We start from the raw sequence: 16054 nt of genomic DNA, 5'->3' as shown, positions 1-16054 counted from the left end.
CCTCGGATCCCGCCTCACGGCTCCTCCTTCGGGCTCCTCCCGGTTCCCCCTCGGATCCCGCCTCACGGCTCCCGCCTCGGGTTCCTCCTCCCGCTTCCCCCTCGGATCCCGCCTCGGATCCCTCCTCAGGTTCCTCCTCCCGCTTCCCCCTCGGATCCCGCTTCCCCCTCGGATCCCGCCTCCCGGCTCCTCCTCTCAGTTCCTCCTCAGGTTCCTCCTCCCGCTTCCCCCTCGGCTCCTCCTCAGGTTCCTCCTCCCGCTTCCCCCTCGGTTCCTCCCGGGTTCCTCCCCCGGCCCCGCCCGGCGCCGCTCCGCCCCGCTGCCGGGCGGGTGAGGCCGCTGCGGTAGCCGAGTTTTTGCTTTCGCAGGATTCCTGAGGTTGGGAAAGCCCTGTGGGACCACCGCGGCCGGGCTGTGACCGGACAGCACCGTGCCAGCCAGCCCCTGGCACTGGCGCCGTGTCCAGCCTTTCTCCTTCAGCGCCTCCCACAGTGACCCACCGCCTCTCTGGCAGCCCCTTCCAATGCTTAGCGATTATTTCTACCAAGGAAAAGGAAAGGAGAGCAACAAAGTCGAACTAGGCACTTCAGATGAAGAAACAGCAGCGCTCAAGGCATGGCAATAAATGGATTTCTAAATGAGAAATAAACCTGCCCTCGTGCCGCTTCTAGAAAAGTGCGTGGGAAACAAAGCGAGGGTGTGAAAAACGCATATTTATGATTGGCTTTTCACAAATGTTACAATTAATATTATATGTGTAATGTTAGAAAGTTATGATGTATTAATTCTCTTATGTATTGTGTTAAGCATAGTTTTAGGTTGCAAGATAATGTTAAAATAGAGACTATATATGTGGGGGGAAGTTGTTTTTTTTTTTTTTTTTAGGGATGAGATACTTGCTTTGACGAACACCTAAATCTTCCAAAGGAGAAGAATTTATGGCTTCATATCAGAAGAAACTAATTTCTTCAGGCCTTGCTCAGACTCGAAGACACCCTGGGAATTAAAGGAAGCAGTCGACATATAACAGACACAGTTTCTTGTTTAGAATAGAACATATGCATAACCATGAAGAATGTATGAATATGCAATAAATGTATTGTTTTAAGGTTATTCCTTTGTTCACAAGTCATGCTTTTCGTGACTTAGTGTTTGAGAGCATCCAGACATCCATTATTCTTTGCTTTTTATTGTCTTGTAATTGTCCTAACTCTAAACTTTATTACCCTAATTGTATTGTTATTTTTATAACCATTTTATTATTATTAAACTTTTAAAAACCAAATAATTGGCGTTTTTCACAGAGGGTAAAAAAAAAACAGGGAAGATCCGTCAGAATGGGGTTGTCATGTCATTTTGGGCAGAGCCACAGTGGAAGGAGGGTCAGGAAAGGCACGGGATGAGTTACCTCCACAGCAGAGGAGCACAGAGAGCAGGACACCATTCCAGAGCTAACCAGAACAACCTACAGTGACACAGCCTCGCCTAAAAATTAAATAGAATCCCATTACATGGACACCGTTGAAAGTAATTTTTTATTATAATTTTTAGTCGTTTTTTTTAATCAATATTTCATTTGCATCAGAAAACAGTTCACATTGTTGCTAAAAGGTACTGGCGCCTTACACGAGACTAAAGAGACAAACAAAAGCAAAAACTTAGTTCCCTGTGAAGTCATACTAGGAGAAGCACAAAGGCCAACATCAAGCAGCCAAGCAAAAAGTAAGTGCCATAACCATCAAATCAAAACGAGACATTGTAAGACAAGAATTTAAGACAGGAATTTTCATAAGCGATACCAATTTATCACTATATAACCACTTCATTCAATAACATCACAGCTGATACCACCTGTAGTTCTCCCCACACAATTTTTACTTTTCTGAACATATCCTCTTGAAATCCTTGTTTTAAATTAATAAACAGATAAAAGTCACTGTGTTCCTGTTAAGCAAAACAGAATAGCAGCAAAGAGATAATACACATCTGCTCCAAGCATAAACTGATACAGTCAGCTGATGGCTATTTCCACCATAACCAAACATTAACAGGCTTCTATGATAAAAATTTACAAAGGATATTTTCCCTCCATTTCTCTCTGAAGATCTCTTCAGAGAGCTTGGCAAAAATAGAGCACATATACTCTATCAATAATGTGACACAGCTGTTAATCTGAATCACTGAATCTCAATTAGCCCATAATCCTTCCACTGCTAAGTATTTTCATAGCTTCACAAAAAACTCATGTTCAATATTTTGTGGGCCTTTGCCTCAAACTTTATGGTGAAGAGAAGAAAGTGGTGAAATATGTTTACCTTATTCATTGAAGAATAAAGTCAGTGAGATTATTGTTTCCCCAGCTACAGAATAAAATTGAAAGTTTAAAAAAACTAAAGAACCAAAGTTCCAAATCAATATAATAAAAAAGGAGGGTTATTGGCATCAAATGCTTTTATGGGAAAAACTCCCTAAATATTTTTGCCATTAATATCAACAAAAACTAAGTGAAATATCTAGTTATTATCTGGACCATTGAGTCAAAGGAGGATTTTTCTTGTGCTACCTGTTGTACTATCTTACTAATCTAATTTTAAACACTACAGCTGTCAGCTGCAATGCTCACGAAAGTCTGCAAAGCTAATTGGAGCTCGTCACCAGAGATTTCTGCATAAGCAGCCTTTTGGACATTAAACAAACTGCTAATTACAAGTTAATGCATAGATTAATTAGGATAGCTGTCAGTTCTTGCATGTAATACCTGTAATACCTGTCTTTTCAAACACATTTGTTTAAACACCAAGCAGTTTGTAAAACCAGAGACTGTATTAAAAACATCCTGCAGTATTTTTACACTCTCCAGCACTACATTCAAGGAGGACAAGCAAGGACATGTTTGGCTCATGTGGCTTATTTTCCCTCTTTTCCTTTCTAAGATGGATTAACAGAGTGTCAGAAGCCTGCAGGTAACTTGTGACTGCTCCAACACACATAAAAAGCCAAAGTCTCAGTTTAGGTAAATCAGCAGTAAATTCCCCAGGGTAAGTATCAGCTACTCTGGAATCTGTTCGTCAGTCAAAAACCTGCATGCGCCCACCAAATTTTGTTTTCAATGACATTTGTGCTTTGGGAATGTTTTACAATGAGATCCATCAGAACAGTTCTTTTGACAGTCACACAATGGAAATGGGGAGCTCTGAAATAAAGAATATAAAACAGGGTAAACTCTGCCAAGATCATCAATGAAGACAGGCTGTAAACTTGTCAAAGTGGACTCAGCTGTCAGCACGTGTCAGTTCATGCTCCTCGACTTCCTCCCAACCCTGAGACATGAAGCTGCAAAGCCACAGCAAGGAAAAACATTCATCCACACATGAAACGCAGTAGAGAATGAAATAATAATAATACAACTGGAAGAAATAAGATTTTCAGTAGTTACTGCTGATTTAAGAAAGAAATTTAAATCAACTTTTTTGGGTATTCAGCTAGGGATATTTTAAACAACCAAGATCTCAAGGAGTGCCAGACTCCCAAATATAAAAATGTCATCCTGGAAAAGACCTCAATCATCTAACAAAAGCAAAAAGATTATTTGTTGTTTGGGTTTTTTTTCCCCCATACATAGCACTACTATTAATATTCTTCTTGATCCAATCAGCAAAAAAACTAACATTGGTGTATTCTCCTGGGTTGCTCTTCCTTCCACATCCCAAGCCCCAGCCAGTAATTCCATGGAGAGTGTAAAACCCTGAGCTGTCTCCTGAAGGACAAACTAATGGGCTTCCAGAATCACCCTGCACAAGGACAGAGGAGCCTTGTCACGAGCCAACATCACTCCTGCTGTTTTTAAAATCTCAGTTCAGCAAGGAGAGGTCCAAGCTGCTCACGTGCTTGGAGTTTCCCATTTTTAAAAGACAAAGTTTTCTTTGAACACAACCTTTATTCAAGGGAAGTAACTCTTTTTGCAATATGGGTTTGACTCCTAAGGATTCTTTCAGTGTTAATCACCACAGCCTGTTTGCAAGAAAACAGCTTTGGGAGGTTTTGCATTTCCCTTTCTAGAGCCCATCTGGCCCAAGGGTAACTTACTGTGCATGAATCCTTGCCTTCCTCCAGAGGGAATCCTGCACAGATCATCCCCTGGGTCACTTTACTGGGAAGGTTTATGTAATAGCTCTGACACATCCTCAAGGTGCCAGGATGGGGACTTCCAGCTGCTGCAGTTTTTTCCCTTTTTTGCTGTCTTGAGTGAAAACCCATCATCCACTAGAGACATGAATTAGCGGTTCCAGAAGGAAGCTTTACTCCTCTCCTTTTCAAAAGGTCTCAATCTAAATGACCTGATTTCTCTCCTCCCTTTCTCTCTCTCCTTCATGTCTAGCTGACAAGTGAAAACTTTTTAACCTGTCTGTTCTCCAAAAACTAACGTATAGACAGAAGGACTGTTCCAGCACAGAATGTGGTATTTAAAACACAGCCACAACATGCCCAAGCAGCAAAGACTGCACAGCTGCCTCAGATGCAGCCCATCCTGTGACCACATGCATCCTCCAGGGCTGCAGCACCTGCAGGGAGGCACACTGGGAGCATGGAGGAGCAGAATTCCAAGGGCTCAGCCAGTTGCAGCAGGGCAGTGTCAGAGTTCAGAGTGGTCCTGTTGAAATTTGGGTTTATAAAACACTGCCTGACTGACCTTTTCTAGGAAAGCAAAGACATCGACATTTTCTGAAAGACTTGGGAGTGTGAGGCTTTAAATAACTTTGGTTTTATAAATTTCCAAGATGCCTTAAGAAGGGAACACATTTAAAAACAGCTCCAGAAACTGCCAGCTTTCTGATATTAACAAGTCAAGATTATGCATCTGTGACATGGAACAGGGAACATGCAGAAAACCCCATCTAGCAAGGGTCAGAAGAGACTCTTGGAAAAACATTTATCCAGTGTGAGCAAAGTGGCAACTTGTGCTCTAATCTTTCTGTCTTGGTGACAGTCACCAGTGAGTACGGAGACAATACACCTCTCACTCCCACATCCTCTGGAATTCTGAGCTTTGGAGTTCAGTGGTGGCACAGATCTGTGCTCACAGTCACACAAAAGCTGTTGCATAAATGCAGATTACGATCAGGGCTCAGGCTGTTGGACTGCTTCATCATGGAGAATTTGGGAATAGCATTTACAGCAAAAACTACCTTTAAAAATTGATTTGTATTTCATTACTAAGCAGAGCACACAGTACCTGTGTGTATTCTTCCTCTGTAAGATCCTGAAGTCCTGTTACCACCATCCATAAGTCTCTGTATACTTCCCTAAGGAAAAAAAAAAATTGTTCACTGTCAGGCTGATATAACAGCAGTCCTGAAACCCATGAATCTTAAAACCTGCTGTGTTCCTAGCACACAGAACCTGGGTTGATTTGAAGGCATTCCACAAGCATCCTCTGAAACAGAAAGCACTGATGTTCCAAGAAGTGGTTAGAGATTAGATTAACACTGGGAGAAGTAAAGAACATTCCAGTTAAGGGCAATGCCACAGCTTTTCAAGCTCCACCTTTTTTACTAAATCTTCCAATTTCCCTCATTAAAAAGGATCCAGATGTTTAGACCACCATATAAGCAGACGATCCTAGCAAAAATAGCTTCACCAAGATGAAAGCTACTCTTTACCTTCGAAAGTTTTAGCTTCCAACCTACAATGAACAGGGACTCATGCAATTTTTCATAGACTAGAGGGAGAAAGGGCAGCTCTGAAATGCTGATTGTTATTTTCAACTACTCTTTAGTCTTTGCAATTGTTTTCATCAAAGGAAGTAGGTTTAAACTGACATACAAGCTGAAATGTTATTGAATTGCTGTGCATCACTTAGCAAGATGAAGGAAACAAGAAAAATTAGGTTCTGGTAAAGCCAAAGCATGGAAATATCACTGTGCATATTTTTATTTCCTCAAAATATCTTACTAAAAAAATCTGGACCAACTGCAACAGTTAGGTATTTTGAGAATTTATAGCCCAAAAGGTACTCTCTAGTCCCATGAAGGATGACTGAAGTTGTCTTACCTGTTGTAATCTTTATTTCTTCTTTAGTAACATTCATGTTTTCAAAATCTTCTTATTTAATTGAATTCAAAATATTTAAATCTAGCAAGTGAGGGTAGTGAGTGTGTTAGCAGGATGTCTTGAGTAATATTTGCATTATAGAATAACTTTTATTTCCTTATTTATTTTTGTAGAAGAAACAGATTTCTGTTGTAGGGATCTGTGCTATTACAGTATTAAAATGCTATTTTGTGCCACAAACACAACTCCCAGGTTTGGCCAGATTCATTGTTTATCTTCACCATTTATTAGGTCTTTGTTTAATGCCTGAAGATATTCACAATCCTTTCATTTGCACTGAAACAATTTGTTAGATGAGCATCTCCTACAGGAAAATAATTCTGAACAGCCAATCCACTGAAGAATCCTTTGTGCTGCCCCAAGGAGGCATTTTCCCAAGTTTCTACTGAGTTTTCTGTTACCTGCTACATGAACAAAGGAGATTGTAGCTCGGAATCCTCCAAAAGTCTCTGTTTTATAAGAGTGGAAGACAACCAGCATCACAGCAGAGCTTGGTATAGGTGCTGATAGGGCAAATCCACAAGACTTGACTAAAAATGAGAAAGCAAAGTCTCACTACAAATTAACAGGTACTTTTTAATCCTTCTCTCTTTCAACAGTGGGTGCACAATATTCTGTATATTCCAGCTTTCAGACAGGAAGGTAAAAAGTAACCATGACCAAGAGATAAGCAGGCTGAAGGACTGAGCTATTCCTGGCAGCCTGTTCAGCAGTTTCCTCATCAGAGCAAGGAGTCTCTGGCATAATTTCACAACAGTCTATTGCAGTACCCACAAACTTCATTACAAATTAAACACCCCAGCTACCTGATTTTCCCTAATCTAAGAACCAGCTCAAAACAAGTGCCAAAAACAGCTTTTGGGGATAGGACTTCCTCTCATTTACTATAAGCCAAGTGGCAAAAATTACATGAATGGTGCTCTGGAGAGAAGAACAGCTGGACTCTGAAAAGGAGATGTCTTGGGGGATGACTTTGTTTTCTCTGCTTACTGGTGGTTTTGATAGAACAGTTCAGGCTTCCAGAAAAATGTAATTCCCCTTCACTGTTGCAGAGTTTGCCATCCTGAACACTACAAAACGCTGTGAGATAAATCATAATGGAAGGAATTAGGTTTGACACATATGCAATCAGCTGTTCCACCAAAAAAATCTCAAACATCTGGAGGATATTGTGAGATGGGGTTGCTCAGCTGCACTTTGTTTCTCCTGGCAGACTGATACTGTGTCTTCTCTTTTCTCTCTTTTATTTGGAATTCTGGCAAATCACCTTTAAACCCCATCATCTGGGAGCAAGAATGAAGCCCTGCCAATGGGCTCTCATTCTTTTCTAAGTGGCAGTGCTTATTTTTTACCTTAAAGAAACTCTTGGCTACATGAAGATTTCAGTATAAATAATTTTCAGTGAGGAAAATGGGTACCCCAGAGCAAAACAATAGTGTTCATGGCACCCCATCTGTGATAATGCCCTTGGTTATGTTACAGCAGGAGACTTTTTCAACAGTTCAATGCACTGTTAAAAATTACTTTAGTAGAAGAAGCAGAAGCTTTCCTCTTCGGTCAAGTGTCAGCAGAAACACAACAGCACAAAAATCATCTCCTCTTGCCCTTCCTTCTGCTTGCAATGTTACCCAGTAAGAGCAACATTTATCAACAACTATGTAAATACAAACAAATGTAGGGAGTCAGGTACTTATTAGATCATTTCCCCTGCAGCATCCTGGGAAGACCAGTAAAAACATGCAAAAATGTTTTCAAAAAGGTTTCTTCCTTTATAAGTTATATAACTATGGGGGGCAGGGGTGGGGGGGGGCTTTTTATACTTTAGCACAAATAAAAGATTTGGGGAAAAGTAATGTACTCACCTGTGGAGCTTTTCACTTTCAGATCTAATGAAGGAAGGATAGGGAAGGGGGAGGAAAAAGAAGAATAAATTACTGCAGTTTCATGTTCACAATTTACTCTTGTCCACAGCTGGCACAGAGGCAACTCCCAGTGCTTTTTGGGGACACAGTGCCTACAATAACCTAGGGCTTGGAATCAAGACAAAATTGCAAGTTCAGGGAATGCTGACATTGGAATAAATAGTAGTGGAGTAGCCACTACCAGAATGAACCATGCTTTGACAGGCCACTTCTCAGTCTGAGCAGCACTTTTTCAGAAGCTAGACCCTTCTCATTTTTCTCTGACACATTATGGAGGTTCCTTCTTTGAATCATCAATTCTAGTTGGTTTCTAATAGGAAATTTTATTTTTCTCCTCCCAACTTTTTTTTTTTCTCATTGACTAAACCTCTTAAATAACCCTTTTTTAACACAGAGAACTGAGTTTTCAGTTCTCTGTGTAAGTTTTAACACAGTCTCCAAAACCCTTTAACGAAATTAGCCCAAACTAGAAGAAAATGCCAATTCAGTTTCTAATAACTCTCAGTGAAGCTCACCCCTGCCTTCTATATCTCCAGCTCCATGACTTTGGCAGTGCTGCCTGCTGGTCACACACTGCTCCCCAGCACAGATGGAATTCATGGCCTTTTGGGAAGATTGAACAAAAGCACTTGTCCCCCTGTTGTCAGATTTCTGATTCAGCATGTGTTAGTTGAGAAAAATGACAAGTGACTTCAAAGAAGTGCACATGGAAACTCTGATACTTTCAACTGGTGGATTTCCACTAAAAAAAAGAAAACTTCCAATAAACATGCTAACTGGGTCTCTTTTGCGCCTTAATAAAAACCTGCAGCACAGGGGACACTCATTTTTAAAGGAGCTGTAAAGACACACACGTTTTTGGGGTGTTTAGTCAGGATTGTCAAGAAGGGGAGAGACAGATTAATTCCCTCATGGTGGGCTTGATCACATAAAAAAGGAGTGAGGAACAATCACTTAGCCTTTATCCCACTTCCTTCCTATAACATAATTCTTTCTATTTTCAACTTGTGGATCTTTCCAGCATTAATTAATTTATCAAAAGTTCTGAAGATAGAAAGCCCTAACCATTATTGCACTGGGGTGCAAAATTGCTCTCAGGAACCTGTCCTGCAACCCATACAATAATTAATATGGAATCATGCCATTAAATGCATTGCCCCATAGGGAACTTCTGAAAGAATTCCTCCCAGTTTACAGTGAGTTTGCTTACTTTGGCACACAGAGAAACACTCCTAAGCACACAGGGCCCTGTGTGCTGGCAGGCATCTCTTCCTCCAGCTGGAAATCCAGCACACATTGTGGTGTCACCTTGGATGGGGCTCCTGAATGTTGACAGTGCTCTTGAACTGCCAGAGACCACCCTGGTTTGGGGGGGCTCCATGTGGTGGGAAAGTCTCTCCTCCAACCCGAGCTTCCAAAGAAAGGCTCAGCAGTCTCTGTTGTCCGGTCTCAAGGCAGTTTATTGCAAATTATCTAAAAGATTTTCTTCTGGGGCTGCTGTGGTTTGCTCAGAGCTCAGGCAGAGGCACACACACACCCTGACATCCTCTCTGACCCCGACTGCTTCTTCTCTCCCGCCCAGGGCTGCTGCTCTCTTTTATATGGTACATTGTGTGTGACATGGTTACAGTTTTCCCCAATGCCTATTACCTATATTAAATGGTGCTTTTCTACTCTAAACCAATCTGTGAGTGCCAACATCACCAAGAACATGGAGGTGAGGAAGAAGAAAGAGGAAGGACAGGCCAGGCCCAAATCCCTCCATCTTAAAACCTCTGACCCCCCATGTACAAAACCAAAACCCCCCTGTACAGCACTCAAAAATTCTTCCTTTTACTTTGTGACTACTTCTACTCTAATATCTAAAGTTTTGTGACTTCTTGTTCTCCCTGCAAGGTTGGTAACTCATTCCATGGCTCAAACCCAAAATCACAGCTGTTTCCAGCTGCCTGCCAGGGTCTCAAATGCTTCTGACCTGGGCCCAGAACATCCAAAAATGTCTGAGGGACATTTTGAGTTGCGACATGGAACACTCTCTGCTGTTTGGGATTGCTCAAGACCTGAGAGAACAATCCATCTGAAACACAAATCCATGTTCAGAGGAAAAGCTTAAAGGTAAACTGAATGTCGCTGTTAATACACCACAAAAAGCGGCTGGAAACTTGCTCCAAGCCTTGTTATGGTTACAAGCATGTTTTGGCAAAAATCCAGTCTTTAGTATATGAGCAGTTTTACTTGAAAACATTCCAAAATGTTTCCAAATTCAAATGCAGGTCTAGTTTTTGTGATTACCCATTCTGTAGAAATTCACAGATAGGCATAGTAGCAAAATCCCATTTTGAGATTACAATTCTTAAGGCCAGCTGAAGGTTACTTTTGCTCTAGCTCTGACATGGGCAATCATGCTCTTCGTTTCAGAAAAAAAATAATAATGTGAGTGGCTTTCTTTTCTTTAAATGGCCCCAGCCACAAGCAGTGCAGATATATCCTGCTTCAAAATTTTCATCTGGGTGAGGAAGACATGCTGGAAAAACTAATGAACCTGCCACACAGGAACATGAATTTTATTAATAAATATTTGAAAGAACATTTACAAAAAGCTTCCTTTATAATTGTTGAAAAGTTTTTAACAGAAAGAAAAAACTTCTTATTTTTGTGGACTCTGTAAAATAATCTCATATTGAAAATTTACCTTCTGCATGCAAAGAACAATAACTTTTTCTTCATGGAGAAAAAGATCACAGCTAACTCTGGACTTACTGAAGTTGAAGGTGCCATCCAGCTTCAGCAGGGCAATGCCATAATTCTTTGGAGTCCTGGGGTCACACTTGAGGTGCTGAATGACAGATGTGACAGGCAATGTCACTGCTCATCTAGCATATCTCACTGAGCCCCAAGCCATGCTCTCCTGCAGTGACATGCAAGTATTGCAGAAGGTTCCTGTGGAACAGAAAAATTAAAGTGAGAAAATGGAAGTGAAAAATTGAGTTGTTTTTAAACTGAGAAATTATTACTTCTGATACCCAATACCTTTCATCTTCAGATTTTGGAGCACTTAAGATGTACAGACAGCAAGAGCTGAGTAAGCCCTGTAGGAGGAATTGGGAGATGAAAAATCCTTTTGCTACAGACCTGACCATGGTTTGATGGTTTATTAAGGAATCAGGTCCTCTTACTGTGTTTAAAAGTGTTTAGCTACACTGCTTTTTGAAGGAGGAGGGAAGATCTGGACATAGAAAAGTGCAGAATAAATAAGGTAATTTCTCTATGAGTTGATTTAAAAAAACCAAAAAAACCATAAAACCACAGTGAATCCTGCCTTAGGGTTCCTGGTACCAGACCAGGTGTGCAGCAAGGGAACACAAAACCAATGAGTCTAAACTTTATTCTGCTTCAAGTTAATTTTTTACATAGACTTCCAAAATCAGTCTTTGTCAATCTCTGTAAGTTTATTTATTAATTATTTTGAGGTGTTCAGAGGGTTTTTTCTCCCTTTTTGTTAAAACATGAAAAATACTGATTACAAATAAAAGGGTAGCACCTGTAAGTAAGCACCACAAAGAGGTGCTACAGCACACACACGTTTCCAATCCGTGTTTTCCTGCACCTGCAGCCTGAAATATCCCATTCATACCTGTCCAGGGTTCAAGGAGCTGCTGTGGCCACCCAGTGAGCAGAAACGACAGTGCCTCCACAGAAATGCTTTTGCCTTCTCTTCAGGGAAACCTGCAGCATTTAAAGAAGACACCCCCAATAAAGAAAATCTTTGTGTCTGCTCTGATTGCCTCTGGGGAAGAAGAGGAGAGCACCCCTGTGCCCCCAGCCAAAGCAGGAGCTGCATTCCCAGCACGAACGCTTCCTTGGCTTTCTCAGAATCCATGAGCCCAGGAGATCCTAGAGCTTGCTGCTGTCCCCTCAGCTGTGCCTTGGGGCCTGGAGAAAAGCAACACACCTGTGATAAACCCAAGTCCCTGAGGTACTCAGGCTGTGAAGGTGACTGGCTGGTTGAGAATTTTGGGAGCACTGCAAATCAAGGATGCCTGGCAGTAGCCAGTGGTGTCCTGTGTCCTATTTCTGAGAACTTTCACCCATTTACAACAGACAGACTCATCCACAGATACTCATCCAGAAAGAGTGATGACCAAAATAAAAATCATAAACAAAGGTTTATCAGGAAGCAGGATGGGTTCTGAGTCCTCTCCACCTGCACCATTGCTTTTCTTTAAAGCAGGCTGGAGTTCAAAAATACGTTATCAAACCATGGCTTGGGTTGGAGGGCACCTTAAAGATCCAACCCTCCTTACCCTTCCACAGCACCAGCTTCCTCAGAGCCCCATCCAGCCTGGCCCTGGACACTTCCAGGATGGAGCAGCCACAGCTTCTCTGGGCAGCCTGTGCTCTCACAGTAAAGAATTTTTTCCTAATTTCCAATCTAAAACTACTCTCTTTCACCTTTAAGCCATTCCCTCTGGTCCTGTACTCCCTGCTGTGGCAAAAAGCTCCTCTCCAGCTCTCTTGTAGGCACCCTTCAGGTACTGGAAGGCTGCAGTGAGGTCACCCCAAAGCCTTCTCTTCTCCAGGGCTTTGTTCTGCAAATAAAACCACATTTGCTTGTGGAAACCTGCCATGGGTGTGAGCCTTGCTTCCCCTGGTTTCCCCCAGCAACCAGAGTGAAAAGGACAAAATAACTCCACGGGCTGGTCTCTTGCACTTTCTGCCCACACTTAGAGTCTGAGAGGAGAAAAGAAGGAAGGATTTGGTCAGGATTCAAGTTTTATTTCTGTTTTGGTAACATTGAATTGGCATGGCCTTGTGCAAAAGTCAGTCTTTCTGCCCTGTCAGGAAACAGATCTTACAATCCCTAATACCAAGTGCCCAGGCTAAAGCTAAACTGGGCTAAGAAAAACATGTGCAGATATTCTCTTTCAAGCAAGTTTTAAAAATATTTTGGAACTAAATCACTATTTCATTATTTCAGAAATCTCTTTATAACTAGCATTTATACTGAAAATACTTTTGACAAAGAGTCAAAATACACAATAGACCTTGATGACCAAAAACAGTGGGTGGATTTCTCCAGAACATCTATAACTATGCCAAATTTACTTCTTAACTCACTATTATCATAATTACTGATGGCTGAATGAAGCTGATATCCTCTATGTTTCTAAAGGAGAATACAGAAACAATTTTCTGCAGTCATAATTATTCATTTGGCTGTATTTTAAGAAAGGCGGAAGCAAAGCAACCATCAGCAAACTGTAAAAGACGAATTCTTTGTAGTGCACTTCCCAAACCCAACAGTGGTCACAATTTTATTTTTTTCCTTAAAGATGATAACTTCAACAAAAACTCATTGAAAACACATCTCTAATAGATTTGACTACAACCTCTGTTAAACTCTCCATTGTGAAAAATACAGGATTAATAATGATGGACCATTTTGCTGTTGCTCTGGCAGACAGGAGGGTGCATTCAAAGGATGAAGGACCAAGACTTGTGCAGATTGTCTGGGAAATGTGTAATTCTCCAACCTACCAAGGGAACCAACATCTACAAAAAAGGGGTTTGCTGTCACCTCAGGATTAGCATGGCTGATGTAAGGGATTACAGTGACACAATTGTGTACCTGACACAATGCTACTCCAACCAGCTTTTAAATTAAAAAGACTTTCTATAGAAATGAGCTGGTTCATTTATCTGATTTTTTTTCCATTCTTCTGCAATTATCACTCCACACACCTTCATAACCCAACAGACCACAGGCAAAGGTCAAATAGACTTGATTTCCATCCACACCTTTGCTCTGAATCTCAGTGCAGAGCTCTGTGTCCCAAAGCTTTGTAGCAAGAAAAACAATGAGTGTTTTAGCAGGCGAAACCTGTTCCTGCTGGCCCCAAAATAATGGCATTAATCAATGTTAGTCAGCCTGGGCTGTCCCTTCCTTTACTGGAAAATTAAATGTTTGTAAACCAAAGTGTGCTCAGTGCTGTAGAAATGTGCACAGCTGCTCTTTGCTGTGAGGTCATTAAAAAGAATCATGCATACACCCAAATAAGTTTAAGACTGAGAGAAAGCAAAGAATATTGATAATGCTCATCATCAGAGCCCGCCTGTTGCTTTTTCTGCTGGCTTTGAGGGGTTTTAGAGGAGTCAAGGGCTGGTGGACCACTGAGGTGGCTCAGCTGCAGGGCAGAGAAAGTTTAATCCTTGCTAGAAAATTCTCTTCATGTTGCTGCTCCTGCCCAAGGAGAAGGAAAGGTGGAAAATTTATTCACCCAGTGACAATGTAAAGTTTAAGAGAAGAGAGAACAAGGAGTGAAGGGTAAAATGAGCAGCAAATGCTGGTTAGTAATTAACCTCTCAGAAAATCAGTATTAAAAAAGCAGATTTAAATGGGATTGTTTTTTGTTGGGTTTGCTTGTGCTTTGCTTTTTTTTTTAATACAATGAGCTGTGCTTTCAAGGACCACTGGTCACATCCTAACAGTCTACAAGGTCCCTGCTGGAAAAGCTCTAGGCTCAATAAAATTAATGGTATCATATTCTAAACAAGATACAATGTCTTGAAATAGGAAACTTCATAGATCTTGTAATTCATGTACTATTCTTCTAAATCAAATCATTCTTAACTGAAAGCAAATTAGCTTTAACATGGAATTAATGTATTTATGTTTGAGTAGTTGGGCAGGAATTTTGATTTTCCAATAAACTTATTTTTCACCAGTTTTAGCCTATTGTAATTTTAGTGACTCCAAGTTTGCTGTAACAAAAAAATCAAAACCAACTCTCAAGGTAAGCCCATTATTGCCTACCATTTCCCCAAAAGCTTATGAAAGACCCTGAATGGCACCAGCAAAAAATTCACCTCAGTTTTATCACACTTTAAAAGCCACCATCCACCCTCACATTGAGACAGGGGAACTTGGCATTCACTTTTTTCAGTCAGAACTTTCATGTTAATTCAATGATCAATAAATTGAAAAGCTGAGGGAATTAAAAATTCTCAATTCTTAAAATCACAACATTAAGTACCTCTGCAATTCCCAAAAGTGTTTTTTTCATCTCCCTCTGTACAAATAAAGTCACACTTTAAAGCAAAACTATGCTACACCTTCACTTGGGATTTGTGGTTTTAGGATTCATGTACTTTTTTAGACCAGCAGAGATCACTGATAAATATACCTGACTTGCAAAAAACAAACTACAAGTTTTCAGCTCAATATTCTCACACAAATCCTAGTTAACCTGGTCTTCTAGTTTAGGATCATAGCTAGGTTTGTGTAAAAATTGCAAAAGAAGACCTACAAACTAAAACTTTGCACTAACAATGCTCACTGTGCTATCAATTCATTTTCCAGAAAGATTCATATCCACAATTTTTCAGTCAGCCAAGCCTTTTTTGGGGAGCAAAGTGTTTGCCTGAAAATTAAGAAAATAATTATTTATAAAAAGGTCAGAGACAAAATTTAAAAGCCAGTATAATTTTGAACCTATTTAATTCCATCTATTAATAAAAATGGTGCTGACAAGTTCCTGTTTCTCTCCCAAAGACAAACTGACAGCTGAAAACCACAAAGCAAATCCTTCACAGGTGATGCAAAACACCTGATGTGGGATCTCACACTGCTTGCAGAACCTTGATGGCTTCAAACCAACCCAGAATTAGGGCAGTTGTGCCCCATCTCCTGTGGAAGTGCTGCTGCTATTCCCCTCATGCCAGTCTCAGCCTTGGCCAGGCTCTGAGCTTGTTTTATGTAGCTGGATTTGCTTTTAAAAGCAGGACTGGTTTCTTGACCAAAGCTTTTAAGTAAAAATTGAATGCCAGTGTCAATGCAAAGGAGTGAATATATGTCCTAGACAGAACAGCCCATTCCTTCCAAATGTAGTCCCAATTACAATTTAAAGCATCAAAATCCATCATGAAACTTCAGCTGGGCTGTTCTAGACACAGCACTGTCCTCAGAGCAGATCCAGAATTTTCAAATCTGTTCCAAGCTTTGTGGCAAGCTTGTGCCCCGA

The 16054-nt window shown here is 40.8% G+C and overlaps 1 protein-coding gene across 1 annotated transcript; it reads right to left on the bottom strand.

Annotated features, from left to right (window-relative positions):
• Positions 1-3272: 3272 nt before the first annotated feature.
• Positions 3273-14990, bottom strand: OVCH2 (ovochymase 2). The gene is given in 21 exon segments (XM_077784449.1): positions 3273-3333; positions 3619-3791; positions 4087-4191; positions 4194-4243; positions 4511-4563; positions 4565-4695; positions 5661-5719; positions 6052-6132; positions 6513-6641; positions 6997-7055; positions 7102-7129; positions 7132-7191; positions 7974-7997; positions 9276-9394; positions 10476-10575; positions 10794-10914; positions 10916-10973; positions 11064-11122; positions 11691-11759; positions 12655-12764; positions 14942-14990. Coding segments are annotated over 21 exon segments (1698 nt in total).
• Positions 14991-16054: the final 1064 nt, after the last annotated feature.

The sequence above is a fragment of the Lonchura striata genome, chromosome 6 (assembly GCF_046129695.1).
Source record: "Lonchura striata isolate bLonStr1 chromosome 6, bLonStr1.mat, whole genome shotgun sequence".
NCBI classification, from domain to species: Eukaryota; Metazoa; Chordata; class Aves; order Passeriformes; family Estrildidae; genus Lonchura; species Lonchura striata.
Note: the sequence above shows the minus strand (reverse complement) of the source record. Positions and strands in the feature narration are given on the sequence as shown.